The sequence below is a fragment of the Ischnura elegans genome, chromosome 8, assembly GCF_921293095.1.
Source record: "Ischnura elegans chromosome 8, ioIscEleg1.1, whole genome shotgun sequence".
NCBI lineage: Eukaryota > Metazoa > Arthropoda > Insecta > Odonata > Coenagrionidae > Ischnura > Ischnura elegans.
Genome location: NC_060253.1, coordinates 18525731 through 18545061, shown reverse-complemented (window position 1 = coordinate 18545061; position 19331 = coordinate 18525731). Strand labels below are relative to the sequence as shown.

General features: G+C 35.1%; 1 protein-coding gene across 2 annotated transcripts in view; it reads left to right on the top strand.

Moving 5' to 3' along the window:
- The first annotated feature begins 809 nt into the window (after positions 1–809).
- Positions 810–19331, top strand: part of LOC124164335 (prion-like-(Q/N-rich) domain-bearing protein 25) — a 44227-nt gene continuing 25705 nt past the window's right edge. For both annotated transcript variants that reach the window (XM_046541612.1, XM_046541611.1), the window contains exons 1-5: positions 810–948; positions 9697–9821; positions 11344–11490; positions 13857–14003; positions 16370–16516. In XM_046541612.1, the coding sequence (XP_046397568.1) occupies positions 9728–9821; positions 11344–11490; positions 13857–14003; positions 16370–16516 (535 nt within the window). In that variant the 5' untranslated portion in view covers positions 810–948; positions 9697–9727. The remainder of the gene's footprint in view (positions 949–9696; positions 9822–11343; positions 11491–13856; positions 14004–16369; positions 16517–19331) is intronic.

Here is a 19331-nt window from a genome sequence, read left to right as displayed (position 1 = left end):
TGGAAATGAATTAATTGCTAACACAAAGTTAACAGAATCTACTTAAATTAGAGAATACATGGCAGACAGGGAAAATTCATCAAATGGCGAATTTGGAGCATTTTTACGGTAGTGAGAAATAGGCATCTACAGAATTAGAGAAATCTAGAGTGGGGACATAAGAATGGCTGTTTTACCGAAGAAGAGGAAGATAGCAATGAGGATAAAACGGTACGTTCGGGAGAGTTATGATGAAGTGTTATCGAGAGTTGGCGTACTGAAGACAAGATCAAAATGAAAAAATTGCATTTAAATAAAGTTTTACATCAATGAAAAATTTACACGCCTGCGATCAAGTCGAGTATAATACCTGCTATCACCTATCCATACGAATTTCGACCTATGGATTAAATAACAGCTTGATTATGACATAATTCGAGCTTAAAAGGCTATGGCCTAGTCTCATTTGAGTTCAACAATCACATACCACTTATTTTATCCTGTAGAGCCCCTGCGAAAAACATCGAGTACAGATGAACTTGAATTCGAAGAAAAAATGTCAAAGAGTCCAAAAACATATAGATTACAAACTCAGATACATTTCTCAGAAGGAAACTGCTAATCTCGGCTGGAAAAAACCAACCAGTAAAGGCGTTGGTACATAAAAGATTATTTGATTGACATTTCCATCGATCATTGCTATCCGAATCTTTCGATCTCTATCGAATGTCACATTGAAGAGAAAAAGTCAAGATAAAGTGGTACTCAAACCATCTTGCAAAGAAGGGGAGTGGGATGGTGAGATACCGAAAAAACCTTATTTAAGCCTCATTCGTGAGAACGACAGCCTTAGTCAGTGTGCTTTCTTGGACTGGAAATTGTTTCAGCGCACCTGGATTGGATCTGCCTTGATTCCCAAAGATTTCAAGATTTGTCGAGAATCCTGAGTTTCATAAAATATTTTCTAAGGTACGTCTGAGTGATTTCACATGATATTTCAAGGCTTCATTCAAGCAGGATTTCCCGAATCGTAGGGTCATTCGCTTGTTGTCATAAAAGGTTGGGTCACTGATGTTACGAATGTTATTAATTGGAAGCATCGCTCCCGCTGGAAAAGTATGAATTCTGAAACTACTGCTTTCAACGGCGTGGTCTACCGTGAGCGAAACTATAAGTTTATGTTATTGAAGAAATAGAAAAATATTCCATAATTAAGAACATTCCACATATTTACTGTAGATCCTCTGACCGGCCGTTCAATATTTCTCCCAATTCAAAAGACAAATAACATGCTTCAGTTCATGCTCTTCCGTATATTCCTGTTTCAAACTTCCCGACTGCTCTATGGCCTATCTAGCGATTTCATGGATGGATTATTCTTCCTCATAGGATAATCCTCTAAAATCACTGGGTATGTTAATGGTTTATCCAGGTTTCGCTGATGTTGGGACCCGCCCGCCTTTGTGACGGTGCGGGATTCCTCGTCCCATCCCTTACTTCCCTATCCAGTTCAAGGAGCCGTCGCGTCGTCGGGGTCCTATCGCTGCGGCGTCTCCTTCCTTTTTCCTTCCAGTCCTCCCTCTTCTGCAGTGCAGGGGTGATAAGCTAACGCTTCCAGACCTCGGCCCAGGAGAGTAACCGGCGAGCCCGCCCTAGGGTTTCGTATCCAGTGCTCTATGGTCTGAAATTTTACTTCGCGTTAACGCTTGGACTCGGTCGAGTCGCTTTCGTTCCTTTAGACCGATAGTAACCCCTTAAACCAATTACTAATTTATCCCATTTATTCTGTTAATCCAAAATACAGATGTGTAAAAATCATAACCGGGATGGATACTTCAAAAGAAGTACAACCATACTCTCCGAACCATGGCCAAACTTTTGATTGGTAATTGCATTTGCTTTAACTCTATAATTTTACCACCAAGCAGTAAAAATTTTAGCCGATATGGGTCCTTCAAAGAAAGTACAGGGGTAACAGAATATAACCAGACTTTCAACCGTTCTACTGTACATCTCGCGGAAAGCTTGAGTCCTAACGTTGACGGCACCATGTGACCAGCACTTGCTAAAGGTAGAAGATAGCGACCGGAAAGTAAGAAAAGTTAGGTAGCAAAGTCGATAAGAGGGAAGCTAGACCCACAGAATTGATAAAAAAAAGGGAAGGAGAAGGTATATTAGATAAGAAAGGGGCCTTAGCTACACACAGTTCACATGATAAGGATACGAAACTCAAACAACGGATAAGGAAAGGGAAAGAAACCTTAGTGTCGTATATTGGACGCCCACGACTTCGCTCCTGAAAGCTGCTAGCCGAAAGGGGAATGGATGTACGATAGTGCGGTTTGAGCCTTTTTTGTACCAGACTACGGTCCGCACCGGAAGTTATAAGAGCATGCTTGCGTCCGAAATGACGTCAATAATTTTGAAAGGCCATTACCAAGGGCTATGAAACTTTTTCACCCTCCCGGACTTCATGTCGTGTCGTGTAAAATACAAATAATGTCCACACTTGTACTGAATATGCCTACTTTTTTGTCCCATTGAATATCTTTTTTTCTGCGCACTTCTATAACTCGGACACCTATTTATTGCATACATCGGCTTACCTCAAAGTCCAGTGACATTAAACTGCTTATAACTAAACACTCTTATCTTATTCGCAATATCCATGTTATGGGTGTCCTTTTCCCCCATATTGATGAAATATACCTACTCTACCTAATATAATTCCCGCTTTCGACGATTCATATAACTTATTTACCACATCCAATAACAAACCCTTTCGAAGATTCAATGCCTCTCAACCAAAATTCGCCATTCAATGGCGACAGAGTTGTTTCCACTGACCCCTGTGGAGTCCCGTGCAACGGCATAAACTTCAATTTATTGAAACTGTGGTACCATCATCAATTCGGGACCGTCAAGGGAGTTTTCATTTGGAATTGGGACACTCATAAATTTTCCGCTTCGCGGCGGCTTCAGTATAGTATTTTTGAAGCTGAAATCTCGATTCATAACATCAGGCTTTCTATTGGCAGTAATCATTACCTCCCACTTCAAGTTCCGCGCATTTCCTCATTTTGGCTCATTATGACCGATATATTTTATCCAAACAAAGTTATTTATACAAATAAAAATTTAGAGAATTTCGATCGACACTACTGTCTGTAAAAAAAAGCAAGATACTCGAGTTTGAGGAGCACTAGCGTCTAAATGAAGCAATCAATTTCAATGCAATAAAAAGAATACGAAAGAAAATTTAGTTCTACGTTATATCATGTACTTTAAAAATTCTTCGGCTCAATAGTATTTCCTATACTTAATTTTTTATCGAAAAAGTTCCCGTTTTTTGCGCGTAAAATCAAGGTGCCCAACTTTAAACGCTTGGCATTCCCGTATTTTTCGTTCCTATAACTTTCAATTTTCATATAAAAAAAGTTGCATCTATTACTAGCAGTTTGCCGAAAACAAATTGTTTATACCACAAAAATTAACGGAGTTGTTGTAAACAACGCAAACCTCTGCTAACTTCGAAACCAGTGAGTCAATTGAAAATTGATTGGTACTGTTGTCTTCCGTGGAATGTTAGTAATGCAAGCACATATAAAATGTATATTAAATATTAATTATAACGTCAATATCACTTATTAATTATCTAGATGTTTCTATGCACGTACCGGCAGCTCCGTCGTGGGAGGGGGAGGCGTAAAGAGGCGCGTGGTTGCCACCAACTCAGCAGAGGGCGCGCTTCCTTTAAATGACCGACTCGCACGATGAAAGTAATGGCAACTGCGCACGACTTCGAGAGACTTTCTCTTTTCTGTTGCTTTGTTTAGGCCATCCCCGTCAGGCAGGGAGAAGGCGACAGCAAGAGCTAAAAACAAAAATAAATATAAAAAGATATTGAATATACAGCTCACATTTAACGTGTATGATCTACGTATATACATTACTAACATTCTACGAAAGACAACAGTACCAATCAATTTTCAATTGACTCACTGGTTTCGAAGTTAGCAGAGGTTTGCGTTGTTTACAACAACTCCGTTAATTTTTGTGGTATAAACAATTTGTTTTCGGCAAACTGCTAGTAATAGATGCAACTTTTTTTATATTAAAATTTTAAGTTATAGGAACGAAAAATACGGGAATGCCAAGCGTTTAAAGTTGGGCACCTTGATTTTACGCGCAAAAAACGGGAACTTTTTCGATAAAAAATTAAGTATAGGAAATACTATTGAGCCGAAGAATTTTTAAAGTACATGATATAACGTAGAACTAAATTCTCTTTCGTATTCTTTTTTTGCATTGAAATCGATTACTTCATTTAGACGCTAGAGCTCCTCAAACTCGAGTATCTTGCTTTTTTTTTACAGACAGTAGTGTCGATCGAAATTCTCTAAATTTTTAGTGATCCCAATACTTCTGGCACCAATTTGTAAAGATTGTAGCCGGGATTGGTTCTTTAAAGGAAGTACCGAGACAACAGATTGAAAACCGATTTCAATAAATCGTTCTACTCTATTTCTCGCGTACAAATATTTTCATGACCCGTGTCCCCTCATGAGTCCCAACGTTCGCGTCATCTCGTGATCTGCATTTAAGCGACCGGAAACCAAGGGAGCTTGGGCAGAAAAATGAATAATAGGGAGGTTAGGTTCTTAAAATAGATAAGACAAGGGTAAAAAGCAGTAAATATGATTAGAAGGGTGCTTAGCTGGGCAAATTGGGTTAAAAATACAGTGGAGCGTCGATTATCCGAAAGTCGGTCATCCAAAACGTCGGTTAATCGAAAGCCGAACGAAAGCTTAGTCACTACAACAAAATTGTACGTATTGAATGCACAATCCCTACTTTATGTTTTTTCGTGCACATAATATTTTTCTTTTTCGAGCGTTATTAAAAGGAATTGTGTGTTCCTAGACCAAAAACGTGTTTTTATATGTACTACCCATTTTCCTACCCTCAACGAAGAACTAGACTTTGTTTATCTAGTGATGTTCGATTATCCGCAAAAATCGATTATCCGAAAACCCGTCTGTACCAATTGTTTTGGATAATCGACTCTCTACTGTAAACTATAGGTTCATATAATGTATAAGTGTATGGTAGTATTCAGCCTCGTACAGATGAATTACATCTACGATTTTATGAAAATGCGTGATTTTTTTCTTGCCACAATTTGATTTTTGGGATTGTGTAAAAATCATGGCATTATGCATGTGTTTAACTGCGAGGTGAAATAATTATGATCTTAAATAAATTAATGAAAACTATCGAGCTATTGTGATGGAAATTGCCCATATGCATATTTTTAAACTTTTCCTTAAATAATTTTAGACAATGCATTTCATACCAATTCAGTATATAATTTTTAAAGGCAAAAATGTTACATTATCCGTATTGGTATAGGAGAGCGAAGTCACATCTTATGGCGCCCAGTTGTTTAGGTCAGTACTGTAGGTTTAGGGCTTATGCATTTCGTTGAAACTTTCAGGTTGTGCTGAATAGAACCCATTGAAACTCATTCCCTATCTCTAGCGTGAAACTTTTAATGCCCCCCCGGGGTGAAATTTTTGTAGAAACTGATCAATCTTCACTGTTTCCCATAAAAAAATGTTTGATTTGGTAATAGATGTGTAAAAAGCCGGAAATTACTGGTGAATCTGTGAAGACTCCCTTAAGTACAAGTATAAAAGTTCCTATCAAGTTTCTTTTTCCGGTATATTCCTACTGGTTAACAGTGAAGCTGTACAATTTGTCATATACGAATGCAGTTTGTAATCTGAAAAATCGATTTCCTTGCCTTTATATTTCAACACCAAATAATGAGCCGCTAAAGGCATTTTTCCGCGATTCGGTAAATGACTGGAGAATCCTGCATTGTTATATTCGTGAATCATTATTATTTAATATTATTGGTTATTGATTATTAATTAATAATTATATTTGTCAATAATCATCTGATTAAAAGTTATAAATTGTCAAGAGATATTATCGTGAAGATTGGTCGTCATATTCATTTTGTCTTTCGTCATAAGCTTTTTCTGTGGTAAAGGCTCTACGAAAACGATTTGTTTCAAGCAATATTCGTCGTTCGAGGCTATTTTCCTGCCTAAAGTCTAGACATGCTTTAATTTATGTCTAATTTATATCTTTAATTTAATTTTTATATTTTTAAATAATTTAATCTAATTAAATATTTAAATTATGTCTAATTTAAGTCTATATATATATGCTCTAATGCCATTTAATCTGCAACATTATTGTATCCTTATTTTCATTATAGCGAATGAAGAGCCATCCTCCGAACAGAAAGTTCTGTAATTTTAATAATATTCACGATTTAAATGCACACTCCATTAAGCTGCCATGCATTTATATCCCCCAGTATAGCAAAATTTCCTTGTCCAACATGTCTCTATAGATGGCAACTGATGCCGATAGGGGGTGTAATGATCACAGAGAAAATGACAAATACTTAAATACAGAGAGCTTGGCTTCTCTGGTGATTTCAACAGCCGGTCTGCATGGGGGAGATTTTAAGTCTGTCACGTTGAAGCCGGACTTGTGCCACTAATTCGTTCGCTTTTGAATCGTCTTTATTTCGCACCGCGGCGATGATCGTTATTACTTGTTTCCTTTTTTCGAAATATGCTATTTCATGTCACAAGGCTTTGAAATCAATAAATGCTATCGTGAAAATTATGGCGAAATAAATTAATACAAAAGTATAATATAGTCAGGTAATCTAGAAAATATATATATTAGTTATCAGCTTTAATTGTAGTTAAAAAAATAGGCGGATAAGTTAAATATAGACGGGTAAAGTAGTTTCGTGTACCCCTCCATCTTCCGTTTTTTCACCGCTTTCTTTGTCAGAGGTTGACGACCGTTTCATTTCGACCAAGAAGGTTATAAATACACTGGAAGAGGCTAAACTGGTTCCGAGCGTTGAGCGCAGTGTGGCAGGAATGGGGGTGCTTGGGTAGGATAGCCACGCCCACTTTGACCAAAGTATAGACTATAATCCCATAAGAGTCAATGCTAACTATTTGTTAAAATATTTGGTCATGATCGTTGTTACGTTAAAATAAACTACCGCAAACGAACAGAGTAAAGCTTTTTTTCTATCATTATGGGAAGGCTCCGTGAAAATATGCCTCGAATATCTTTTCCCAAGGAAGAATTTTTGTCAATCACCACGGTTCGGCTGTGCAACTAGCTTAGCCAAAAATAACATTTTACAAGTGTAAAATATTCATTCCCCTGCATTTCTAGTGGTAATTAATAATATTACAGCCGATGGAAATCTTACGATAGCGGACCGGTCTCAATAATAGTATGAAAGTATGTTCACGACGATACATGGACAGTTTAATATACACAGTAGTATGACGAATGATCGGAAAGCTCCTGCGACAATCAAGAAGTAATTCCTGCATTTTCATTTTATAAATCAGGGGCGATTGAAAGAATAGAATAATTTATCATATACGTACACTGTCTGATAAGACCGAAAATGGTCGAACCAAGATGAAGGAATTCTGACCACGCTTAAGACTTGAATATAGCGCATCCAGTGTATTTACAACCTCCTCGCATTTCGATCTTCAGACGCCTGGTAGAATCTCGGCGAAACTGTCGTCAATCTCTGGCAAACAATGCGCCGAAAACCCGTAACACATGAAGATGATGACGTTAATTTTGGTCGGCAACCTTAAATGCAGTTCAATTCCCCGTGAAATTCGGGTCACTTTTCTATCAGCACTGTAAAGTTTCTATTTGTGTAAACCCATTTAAATGCGCAATGGATGACAAAACATTTTGACTGAGTGACAGATTGGAGTAATACTCCAGTGGTACAGCAGAGCATATCGATGACTAAGTTCTAACAAACACGTATCTCAAAAATAGCAACTTTTCAGGGTGGGGGGGGGGCAAAAAAATACTTATTTATTGAAATGTACACTGAGATGAAAAACCAAAATTTCGTAAAACTGAAAAAGAAGCATTGATTTGCCAACAGAGTTGTTTTTTTGCTTAAATTTTATTTTTTAAATGTCATTACTTTTTGTTTAAATGAGGTCGAGGAAATGGTATTAATTGTGAATCGAGGCGATTATGGTCATTAAATTTCAATGATTATGGTCATATATAATTAAAATGAATTTTATTTTTGTGGTAAAATATCGTGGTTCCACAGAGTAAAGCCAGAATATTTATTGGATTTAAATTGTATCAGATTTGGACGCATAAAGAAAATTACCAGTGGGACTTGAGCTCTATCATCATTTGTCATCTTTGTGAAGCATGCTGAATGTTGAGAACACAGGCTAGTTAACGACAGCCATCAATTTCTATCCCCGCGTACTGATTTTGAGTTAATTTGGAATGTAATCGACGTTTATTGTAATAAAATTGTTGATTTCCTTGGTCGCTCACTATGGTGAAATAAGAATCACTTAAATCCTTTGCGTATGCGCCATGCGCAGCGGATTTGGTCAATCAAAAGATTCGTGCATCATTGTGATTTCCTTCATCATGAACGATTTGATGAATCGTTCATGATGTATAACTTTGTATCTTCTAGTATCTTGTAGTAGATAAAAAACCAAGTACAATAAACATTTCTTTATCTATATCTTTACCTTCCAATCACATTATTTTTGTGCTTCACCCCAATTAAATTAAAGTTTCATTATAGTAAATATCTATTTTATAGTCTTCCATTGAAAATATTTAAAAATACAATTCTTATTCATATGATTTAATTGTATAGCAAAATGTTTTGATGTAACGTGTCGGGGGAAAATTAAAATAGCATAAAAGACGTAATTTTTAGTACAAAATGCATCTTCCAAAACTGTGGCATTTAAATTCGACTCTTCGTTAAAATTACGAATGTTTAAGAACGGAGGGTTACACTGCTAGTTTTGAATATGATAGTTTTTCTTACTCTTTCTCAACTTTTGTTGCACGTTACAGTTCTAAGTAATACATTTTTCAAATTCCGACAGTAACTTATTTCCTACGGTGATGACGACTTTGGTGAGCGTAAAATTACCGTGATCAGTATTTGGAGGTTAAAAATCTTTTTTGCGATGCGCCTCAGTAATGACACATTCATGTATTTATATTAACGAATTGCTGTGCCTCTAGATTGAGCAAATATAGTTTTCAAAGCAATAGCCTCTAGGTAAGAGCACGCAATAGCAGCGTGTTAATTATATACGAATCGGAAGAAAATTAAACGTAAAAAATTTCAAACAATCGTCAAATTCCGACTTATGCTTCGCGCTTCGAAGTCGCGCTATGTACCAGTTAAAATAGTATCAAAAATGGTAAAGTTTACAATTAAAATTGACGATGCGTTTTATTTATCCTAATAGCTATAATTAATTTAATTTTTATGATTCATAAAAGATAAATTATTATCCGGCAACGGCAAAAATATGGCCTAAGACTTATGAATTTTCGTGAGCAATAGATATTTTACAATCTTTATCCCTGAAGTTTTATGCATAACTCATGTAAAAAACTAAATATCAATGGTTTTAAAATATAATTTGGAAATATTTTGATCGTTAGTAGATTTTTCGAGAGAGAATGAAGTGAATATTAAGAAATGCTACGAAGCGGAAAATTTCTTAAAAATAATTCCTATCGTTTTAACGGTCTAAATTTTATTTCTTCTTCTATCTTCGATACTTTCAGTTAGAAAGGTGAAAGAAAAGCTGAGATAATAATGAAGTATTGGAGGCTGTCCGTCGGAACACTCATCTTGGCCGTGGCTTTGCCTTTGTGCTGCGGGTATTACGTTGTGAATGGCCCAAAAGCAGGTGACAAATATAACTATATCCTTCATTCCTTATAAAAAGAAAATAGGTGTAATTACCAAATATCAATTTAATTCAGTGGTGAATACTGTATATTCCGGTTAATTGGGACATATCGGGACTTGTGCACTTTGCCCCAATTAGGCGAACTATCCTGTATATGGGCATAAACAAACGTTGAAATTATAGAAATAAGACTATAGAATGTTTATAATGCAACATAAGTTTATCAAACTATTAATTTGATTAATAGATCAGCGAGATTGGGTAATTTATTATGATTTTTAAGAATTATAACAAATTAGAAAAATATTTTTCACAGCCTCGGGCGACGCTGAATGAATGTCTTTTACTAAGTCCTATGAAAGAAACGTCCTATCCTCTTGCGGTTGGTATAACAACAAGAGCTTTCACAATAGAGGAAGAATAGGAACATTTGTGAAAAATAAGAGTAAATAAAAGGAGGAAAATATAAAGAAACAGTATTCTGAAAACAAAAAAAATTAATTTCGTCGTTCGTATAGAGTCTATGTTGCCTACTCAATGAGTACTCATGGCCCAATAAAGCGGCATGCTGTCCCAATTAAGCGGAGAATGCTCTGGAATATTCCTCTATTGGGTTCTGTTCTTCAAGATCTGCCCCAATTAAGCGGCTGCCCCAAGTAACCGGTGGTCCCATTAAACGGAATCTACTGTATTAACAAACATTATTTGATACTGTGCATAACGCGAAAGTAGCATGACATCATACGCTGGGTGCACCTCCGACAGGTAAGCATAGTAATCAATATGTAAAATTGTCATTCAAAGTACTTCATTAGACCGATAGAAACCGCTTCAGAGCAGCGGTCAAAGAGCGTGTAACTGTAAACAGGACAAGAGAGATCCTTAGAACCTCAGAGAAATCCTTATTTGAGGCCCCCAACAAAGCAGTTATTTCAAATATTCCAGGCAGCAAAGGCAAGCGAGTCATTCAGACATGCTTGACCGAATCAAATCTAAAAAGGATACGAGAGGAAAATTGTGGTAAATACATTACAACATAATCCTGGATATATTTGATAAATAACAGCAATATCATTAATTTTTCAAAATTTAAGTCCAGGGGTGCCTGCGGCAAAAAGGATACATAATATCAAAGGTAAAATAATAGCATTTCTATGAAAAAAAACGTTTAAATAAAAAGAGGAAAATAACGGTCTACGGTCCCTGAAATGATCGAAAATTTTAAATGTGATTAATTAAAAAGTTAAAATGATTTTTGGAAGAACATTTCAGGTACCAAATATGAAATACGTGAAGCGCTGGTAATATTATAAAATTAAAACGTGGTAGTTAATTTATATCAGACTTGTCTCGAGTGAGTATATAGTTACTTGCGCACCACGTTTTTCGTTTCTAATATCTGAAATGTTCTTATAAAACTCTTTCTAACTTATCAATAATTTAACCATATTTTGATATCAATGTGATTGCAAAAATATTTTCTGAGCTTTGTTGCATTGATTTTTCATGTCAATTTCAGTCAAGGCAACTATTGGAAGTTCCTGCACTGACGGTAAAGGGTGTGAAACAGTCACAGGTTCGATGTGCAATCCAGCTACTGGAAAAGGAATGTGTATTTGCAACGCCGGAATGATTCCTAACGACAATTGGGAATCTTGCGTAGCAGGTAAGCTTTGATTTGTGCGAAATATGTATAAAAAAGACTTCTCCTATGAGTTCTATATTAGAGGATATCGATTGATTTCATAGTAAATACAACCAATCTCTCTGTAAGCTCACACTTTTGAAATATAATCTGACCCAACTTTCATCACGGAAACACCATTCCGTGGACATAATTTTTGGAAATGGTCGTGATGTTTCTGAATGTTGCAAAACTAACGCTTTAGACAAATTGAAGTTGTCAACATCTCGTACTTTATGCTTAATGAATGACAAATGGCTTAAACGCATCGATTCTTCAGGAAATTAAAGCCACCGTACTCCAAAACTATTGACAGGCTTTGTCAGCTCATGAATCTCAATATTCAAATCACTTTCATTAACATAAACAAACGCAACCTACAATCGCAGCCGTTTCACATTCTACGATGACTACTTGTAAATACTTTCAAAATTTGGATAATTGGCTGTTCAAATTAAACATAACTAGCTGTAGAGTGACTTAAATGGATTCAAGACGAGACTTAATGGGAGCAATCATTGTCCCCCAAACGATGGCATCGATCTAATCACTAAAGAATGCGGTAATTTTTAAGGTCCCCATTTAAGTCCATATTTCAAATATTTCCATCATCATGTGATCTTGCGCAAATTCGGCGCTAAAACTATTCAAATTTTGGTGCATATAGCAATAAAAATACCAGAGTGTTATTAAACGAACTTTATTATAGCCAAAAAGCCATATTATAAAAGCTTTCTTTGTTCCCCGAGCTATTTTCACGGCTGACATCAAGAATGAAAGACAATTTTTCAAGGTCCCCGTTTAAGTCACTATTTCAAATATTTCCATAACTAAGTGAAAACAGATCTAATCAAATACGACGAAAACGAATGTTTTAATAAAACAAAGAGATTTTGAAGTCATTACTTGTCGTAATTTTCAGCATAAACTACTTGAATGGGGATGACTTCCTTTCTCCATTGAAATGTTAAAATTTTAATGTGTTGAATGATGATAGAATAACCATCATAGAGTAACCAAAGATAAGTAAGCAGAGCCAACATCTGTACAACTGACTGCATCATTAGCATAAACAAACGGAGTCCATTGTCAAATTCAAAAGTAGTTTAAACTCATTAAAGGTAAATTGTATTACTCAGCAAATGAATTCTTGGGTGACTCTTTTAATTTAAAATATTTTCATATTTCTACTAAATGGCTGTCATCACTGGTCAACAATCCTAAAATTGGTTCGACGCAGCTCTACACTCTATTCTCCTATCAGCTAATCTTTTCACACCTACGTATTTCTTCTCTTTCACATCTCTCTTTACTTGTTGCATGAATGATCAATGGCTTTAAAAAATCAAATGTATCATAATATGAGTATTTCTTTTTTCTTCCTGCATTGACCTGCCTTACCTCAAAACACTTGCGACAGTGCATACTGTTCTCATTTTTTAAAATGATCCCTTGGAGAGTAAATATAATTTTAAATACAAGGCGTTTGTCTAAGCCGATTATCACGAGAGGTGTCATTGCGCAGGTTATGTTAGACTATTGATTGTTTAGTCAATTGTCCGTGACCGAGAAAATGTTAAAGGAAAATGTGTTCGTACTGAATTTAAGTTCTTCACGTAAATATTTGTGGAAAAATGTATACGATATGAACATATGAAGTAGAATAATTAAGGTGATGAATTTCACGGTGTTCCTTGTAATTACAAATCCAAGCAAGAACACAAATATATTCGAGACATATAAAGTTAGTATTAGAATGTTTTAAACATTTATCACTATAAAAGACATAGAAATAAGGTCAGGATATCAACAGCGGAAGCAGGAAATCACGTAGATTTTCTATATATGATTTGAAAATGACGATATTTTTAACCTCTGCACCGGTATTATTTTCGTACCTAACCTTTCCGTTTGACAATTCTTATTTGATGGTTAATGTCCATTTATTTGGACAAAGTTTCCTTAATACCACAAAAGGTGGGTGAGTGCAAGCTGGGCAAAGGCGACTTTTATCTTATCAATTTTCTCAAGACATACTATACCCTAGTGTGTCGCACGAATTGTCGGTCCTGTGTGTCTGCGCCTCTGTACTATGCATTGCAATATCGTAGACTTACAGCACCGCTCGAAGCGCGTAATTTAAACGGTACCTCTATTTAAGAAGACTGCCATTGCATTCATTCCTGTGACACATTGCAGCGATTCCAGGGAAAATTTAAAGCCAGAGTCATCGTGCAGCAATTTTTTTACATTTACATATTTAGAGAGTATCAAATTGAATTTTAATCAAGTTTATAGTGAAAGTATTTGGGTTGGTACGGTAACCTTTTTTTATTTACAAATTCTAGCTGACGAAACAGTCGGAGGCACGTGCTTCAATAATGTAGGATGTGAACTTCTCCCAAATTCGAATTGCAGTGAAGCTACTGGAAAAGGAATGTGTTTTTGTAACGACGGAATGATTCCAAACGGCGATGGAAAATCTTGCGTAGCAGGTAAGCTTTAATTTGTGCGAAATATGTATCAAAAAGAGTTCTCCTATGAGTTCTATATTAGTGGATATCGATTGATTTCATAATAAATATAATCAATCTCTCTATAAGCTCACACTTTTGAAATATAAACTGACCCAACTTTCATTACGGAAACACCATTCCGTGGACATAATTTTTGGAAATGGTCGTGATATTTCTGAATGTTGCAAAACTAACGCTTTAGACAAATTGAAGTTATCAACAACTCGTACCTTATGCGTAACGACCAAAGGCTTAAACGCATCGATTCCTCATGAAATCAAAGCCACCCTACCCCAAAACTATTGACAGCCTTTGTCAGCTCATGAATATCAATATTCAAATCATTTTAATGAACATACACAAACGCAACCTCCAATCGCAGCCCTTTCACATTCTACGATGACTACTTCTAAAATCTTTCAAAATTTGGATAAATGGCTGCTCAAATTCTACATAATTAGCTGCAGAGTGACTTCATTGGATTCAAGAAGAGACTTAATGGAAGCAATCATTGTTCCCCAAACGATGGCATCGATATAATCACGAATGAAAGCGGGAATTTTTAAGGTCCTCATTTAAGTCCATATTTCAAATATTTCCATCATCACGTGAAAACCGTTCTTGCGCAAATTCGGCGCTCAAACTATTCAAATTTTGGTGCATATAGCAATAAAAATACCAGAGTGTTATTAAACGAACTTTATTATAGCCAAAAAGCCATATTATAATACTTTCTTTGTTCCCCGAACGATTTTCACGGCTGACATCAAGAATGAAAGACAATTATTCAAGGTCCCCATTTAAGTAACTATTGCAAATATTTCCATCACTAAGTGAAAACCGATCTAATCAAATATGACGAAAACGAATGTTTTAATAAAACGAAGAGATTTTGAAGTCATTTCTTATCGTAATTTTCAGCATAAACTACTTGAATGGGGATGCCTTTCTTTCTCTTTTGAAATGTTAAAATTTTAATGTGTTGAATGATGATAGAGTAACCATGATAGAGTAACCAAAGATAAGTAAGCAGAGCCATCATCTATACAAGCGACTGCATCATTAGCATAAACAAAAGGAGTCCATTGTCAAATTCAAAAGTAGTTTAAACTCATTTAATGTAAATTGTATTACTCAGCAAATGAATTTTTGGGTGACTCTTTTAATTTAAAATATTTTCATATTTCTACTAAATGGCTGTCATCACTGGTCAACAATCCTAAAATTGGTTCGACGCAGCTCTACACTCTATTCTCCTATCAGCTAATCTTTTCACACCTACGTATTTCTTCTCTTTCACATCTCTTTCCTGTTGCATGAATGATCAATGGCTTTAAAAAATCAAATGTATCATAATATGAGTATTTTTGTTTTTCTTCCTGTATTTACCGGCCTTACCTCAAAGTACTTGCGACAGTACATACTGTTCTCATTTTTTAAAATGATCCCTTGGCGAATTAATATACTTTTAAATACAAGGCGTTTGTCTAAGCCGATTATCACGAGGGGTGTCATTGCGCAGGTTATGTTAGACTTTTGATTGTTTAGTCAATTGTCCGCGACAGAGAAAATGTTAAAGGAAAATATGTTCGCACTGAATTTAATTTCTTCTCGGAAATATTTGTGGAAAAATGTATACGATATGAACACATGAAGTAGAATAATTAAGGTGATGAATTTCACGGTGTTCCTTGTAATTACAAATCCAAGCAGGAACACAAATATATTCGAGACATATAAAGTTAGTATTAGAATGTTTTAAACATTTATCACTATAAAAGACATAGAAATAAGGTCAGGATATCAACAGCGGAAGCAGGAAATCATGTAAATTTTCTATATATGATTTGAAAATGACGATATTTTTAACCTCTGCACCGGTATTATTTTCGTACCTAACCTTTCCGTTTGACAATTCTCATTTGATAGTTAATGTCCATTTAATTGGACATAGTTTCCTTAATACCACAAAGGGTGGGTGAATGCAAGCTGGGCAAAGGCGACTTTCATCTAATCGATTTTCTCAAGACATACTATACCCTAGTGTGTCGTACGAATTGTCGGTCCTGTGTGTCTGCGCCTCTGTACTATGGATTGGTTTATCGTAAAATTACACCACCGCTCGATCCGCATAATTTAAACGGAACCTCTACTTTAGAAGTCTGCCAATGCATGCATTCCTCTGACACATTGCAGCGATTTCAGTGAAAATTGAGAGCCAGAGTCATCGTGCAGCAATTTTTTTTGCGTTTACAAATTTCAAGAGTATCAAATTGAATTTTAATCAACATTATAATGAAAATATTTGGGTTAGTAAGGTGACCTTTTTTATTTACAAATTCTAGGTGACGCGACAGTCGGAAGCACGTGCTTTAACAATATTGGATGTGAAAAAGTCACAGATTCGAAGTGCAGTGCAGCTACTGGAAAGGGAAAATGTATTTGCAACGACGGAAAGATTCCAAACGACGATGGGAAATCTTGCGCAGCAGGTAAGATATTATATGTGCGAAATATGTATCAAAAAGTGTCTAATTTTTAGATATTTATTTGTGGAAAGCCATTTATTTCAAAATGTATAATATCAATTTTTTTAAACTCACAATCACGCTATCCACGTGCAAATGTTTTCAAACATCGGTAATGAAGTTTTTATTGTTAAGGTGAAGTAATTTAGACGGTAAAGTCTAATTTGGAATGTATCATGACCAGGGTTGATTGATTTAAATCACTTTGATTTAAATCCTGATTTAAATCGCGATTTAAATCACTTGATATTTATTTTTTTAAATCACGTGATTTAAATCATATTTTGATCTATATGTTTGATTTGTAAAGAGTCAAGAAAAGTAAGCTGTTAGTGCATTTTTTTTTTAATTTCTTAATTTATACAATGAATCGACAGTTATCAGCACAATGGTGGCTCCTAAATAGAAATGATACTGTAGGAATGCATGTAACATGGAAATTAAAAAAATAGCTTTGGTTAGAATACTAGTGTATCCGTTGAAAAAAATTGTTTTCTGATTTAACTTCTGAGCGTGGGCACCACACAAAGTTGCAATTACAGAATTTTTCTAAACTTCATATGCTTTAGAACCGCAGATTTTAGTACATTTGATACTTCCAATGGCAATTTTATATTATGCTGGTGTAATTTTTAATTTGATACCATTGGCATTTCCATAGTTCTCTCCCCTGATTGACTAAATGTTGTATTGAGTTTAGAGTATGTTGCCTCTTGTTGTTTCTGCAAACGATCATTCTCCAATATGCTGCCCAAATAGTTACTTCTGCAAATAACTGAATTTTTGATGAATGGAGAATCATAAAAATCTCATTTAAATCAATAAAATTCGATTTAAATCAATTAAATACGATTTAAATTTTAAAAATCAACATAAATGATTTTTTTGAAAAAAATCATGATTTTTATCAACCCTGATCATGACCCAAAATTAAAGAAAATGCTATTTCTGTCAAACTAGCTGACCCGGTAAGCATCGATTTGCCACATAAATAATTTCTGGTGAATTTTTGGAAGTAAATCAAAAAAAGTAACAAAAATATTGTTATTGTGTGGGATGTGGTAAAGACTGAAGGAGGAGTGGCGCACCTTGAACGAATGTGACGCATAAAAATAAATTAAAAAATTAAATATAAATTTATTAATGCGTTGCACTATTATTATCATAATCTTAGATTCTATATAGTATACATCGAGACAATAGTTTGATTATTGATGTTCTTCACCTTATGCCTCATGTAGCAAAATAAAATTGTAGTTATTCGAATCGAGGAAACACATTTTAGCTCAAGTCGTTCGGTTACAGAAGGAAGACCAAAATACCTGTCTCAAGTGAAATGTCGTTGCGCATTTCAGCTAACCCAATGACGTATAGCCACGGCCACTCGTTCCATCAAAGGGGAGAAGTGCGGTTTCTGATATAAGCTATATTGACTGTTGTGACTATGCATCTCATTCGGAAGATGAAACGTAAGGAAGAACTAAAGTTACAACTCGTTTTTCGAGCTAAGTTACTACTAAATTTGCGATGAAATCTTTACTTTCATAGAAGTATACCAATTTAAATTATTATTTAAAAAATTAAAACGATCACTTAACCCATTACTGCATAAAGTTATATTTGTCAAATATTCTTTTCAAAAGTAATTTTTCTGGTTAATAAGGTTCATTTTTAACTTATTTCTGCAATTTTTAAATTTTTGAAATCAATAGAGTAAATAATACAGCCCTTCCGATATATCGGACGGTCAGTTTTCAGTGTTGATTACAGATTCAAAATAGTACGGAAAAACTTGATAATATAGAAAATATAAAAAAATCAACCTATGGAAGAAAAAGGAGATAAAAGTTATCAACATATTAAGCAAAATACTGTAATAAAAAATAATTTACTTACCCCCGTGCGGGTGACTGAAAATGCTTTCAATGCTATGTCTATACATAAATGCTTCTCAAGTCGATAAATTCAACGCGTCAACTAGAATATTAGCGTGGCGGTGAAGACAGACATCCATTTGAACTTAATATAGCATCAAAATGTAGCGCATGTCAATTAGACACGCGTCCTACATACCGGACGCTGTGCACTCATGGGTTAACCCATGGCGAGCAACGAAGGTGAGATTCCAAACGGCGATGGGAAATCTTGCGCAGCTGGTTAGATATTATATGTGCGAAATATGTATCAAAAAGTGTCTAACATTCAGATCTATATTTGTAGAAATCGATCGATTTCAAATTTATATATGTAATCAATTTTTGTTTAAACTCACAGTTTTGAATTATGAACTCACCCGACTTTCATTAAAATAATGCCATTCGGTGGACACAATTATCGGAAATGGCCGTGATCTTTATGAAAGTTGCAAAACTGACATTTAAGACAAATTGTAGTTGATAATTTCTCGTGTCTTTTGTCCAATAGCTAATGAATTAAACGCATTGATTCCTCTGGAAATTAAAGTTACCCTGCTTCAAAACTAATAACAGCCATTTGAAGCTTATGAATTTCAAATTATATCTAACGTTTATTACAAACTATCGACATAACCTTCAGCTGCGACCCATTCTCATTCTACGCAGATTACTGATCAGTTATTAACGTTAAAAACCCTAGTCTACCAGATATTTCCGCAGGCAACACACATTTGAAAAATCTACTTGATAAAAATAGTTCACAATAATATGAATATGCAGTATAAAGTCTACCTAATATTAATTGTGACACTAAAAAATCTACTCACCCGTTCAGCGATGGATGACCTATCAAGAAATCTGGA